The sequence below is a fragment of the Volvox carteri genome (genome assembly GCF_000143455.1).
Source record: "Volvox carteri f. nagariensis unplaced genomic scaffold VOLCAscaffold_1, whole genome shotgun sequence".
NCBI classification, from domain to species: Eukaryota; Viridiplantae; Chlorophyta; class Chlorophyceae; order Chlamydomonadales; family Volvocaceae; genus Volvox; species Volvox carteri.
In genome coordinates, this window is record NW_003307545.1 from 2,801,208 (window position 1) to 2,802,876 (window position 1,669).

The 1,669-nt window shown below is 53.3% G+C and overlaps 1 protein-coding gene across 1 annotated transcript in view; it reads right to left on the bottom strand.

The window, feature by feature from the left end:
• Window positions 1–1,669, bottom strand: part of VOLCADRAFT_115709 (uncharacterized protein) — a gene marked incomplete at both ends in the record, with an annotated part of 14,119 nt that overhangs the window by 8,866 nt on the left and 3,584 nt on the right. Inside the window, 2 exons of the mRNA XM_002946091.1 lie at window positions 494–608; window positions 847–911. Of these exons, the coding sequence (XP_002946137.1) occupies window positions 494–608; window positions 847–911 (180 nt within the window). The remainder of the gene's footprint in view (window positions 1–493; window positions 609–846; window positions 912–1,669) is intronic.

Consider the following 1,669-nt stretch of genomic DNA (forward strand, 5'->3'; position numbering starts at 1 on the left):
GTGTGTGTGTATGTATGTATGTTCGTATGTATGTATGTGAGGTGGGGGCACCCGTGGGGAAGGGGAGGGGGAGGGGGAGGGGGAGAGGGGCTAGATGCGGGAGAACAGACAGCATCAACAGGAGGAAGTAAGTATGTATGTATGCATGTCCATTACCTGTTTAAGCTGCACATGGAGATAGGAAACAAAACCCTAAAACACCCTCCTCCCCCTCCCCCCCCTTTCCCCCCCTTCTCTCCCCACACCAATGGAGACCCTCCCCCAAACAGAACCTACAGGCCCCGCTCCTACAAGTCAGATCCTATCCCATCCATCCCGACCCACATACACATACATACACATACACATACACACATACACATACACACACAGACATACACATACACACATACACATACACACACATACACACGTACACATACACACACACGCATCCAGACAACCTTCAGCAACACCCCGCCGCACCGCTTATGAGTATGTCCATGAACGGCACCAGGTGCGCGTGACGCAGCGCCGTCCACTCGCGGGTGATGGTGGAGATGTTGCCCAGCCGCAGCAGCCACCAGCACGAGGAGCAGGTGGTGAGGCCGGCGGACATGGCCTTGGCCCTGCACACGTGAACCGTAACGTCTGTCTGTCTGTCTGTCTGTCTGTTGTTAAGTCTGTTGTTATGTCTTGTATGAAGGTCGTTGGTGTTTTGGAAGGAGACTAGTTCACACACTACTAGACAAAGGTTTTATTTAACCTTTATAAAGCACAGCAACAACAACAGCAACAGCTTTTGGCCCCTTTCCCTCTCGTGTACATACATACATACATACATACATACGTACGGCCCGAACACACCTCTGAGCCCCACGCGCCCCGCCGGCCTGGCTTGAGGGCACCAAATAGAACTTGATTCTAAGAACCTGCGGTCAGATAAGCTCACCCGTACACGTTCCGTACATGCCGTAAACATAGACTGTATAGGTAGCGGAGATGCGGAAGCCGAGCTCGTGTATGCTCGTGTTTGTGGGAACGTAAAAACAGAGCCAGAGTAGTTGCCGTGGTGGTTGTGGCGGTGGTTGTGGTGGTTGGGGGTTAGTATGATGGCACAAAGGATGACGACAATGATGATGTAATCCCCACCCCACCCCCTCAACTCCAGGAAGGCCCCACGTCATGTCGTACATAGCAGGTGGCGGCGGTCCCAGACACAAGAGGTGACCTCCCCCCGGGTTACCGTACTGCTCCGTGTCAGCTGTGTTTTCCCCCTCCCCCCCTCTTCCCCCCTCTCCCACTTCGGGTAGACTTTCCGATTACATCACATTACACTTTCCGATACACTTTCTTCTTTGCGGCCTTCCTTGCTTTTCTTACAAGACTTTCCTTTCATATCGGCTGCTCCAAAGGTTTCCCAACTTTCCCTCCCTGGGTTGTTTTCGCCTTCCGCCTCCTTTGATGACTTTGGAGTGCTGTGGCAGCTTCAGTACGTAACTCCTCTCGCAACCCGCCGCTACGGCCACGTCACCCCGCCAAGACTGCTACCACTACTGTTGTCATCACTGGTCAGTAAATATATATATTCCTGATGCAGCATTTGTGTCTCCTCCTTTAGCTCAATCCGGTGTCTGCTTCATTTGCCACTGGCTCGCCTCCCCCTCCTCCCCCCCCTCCCCCTCGCCTC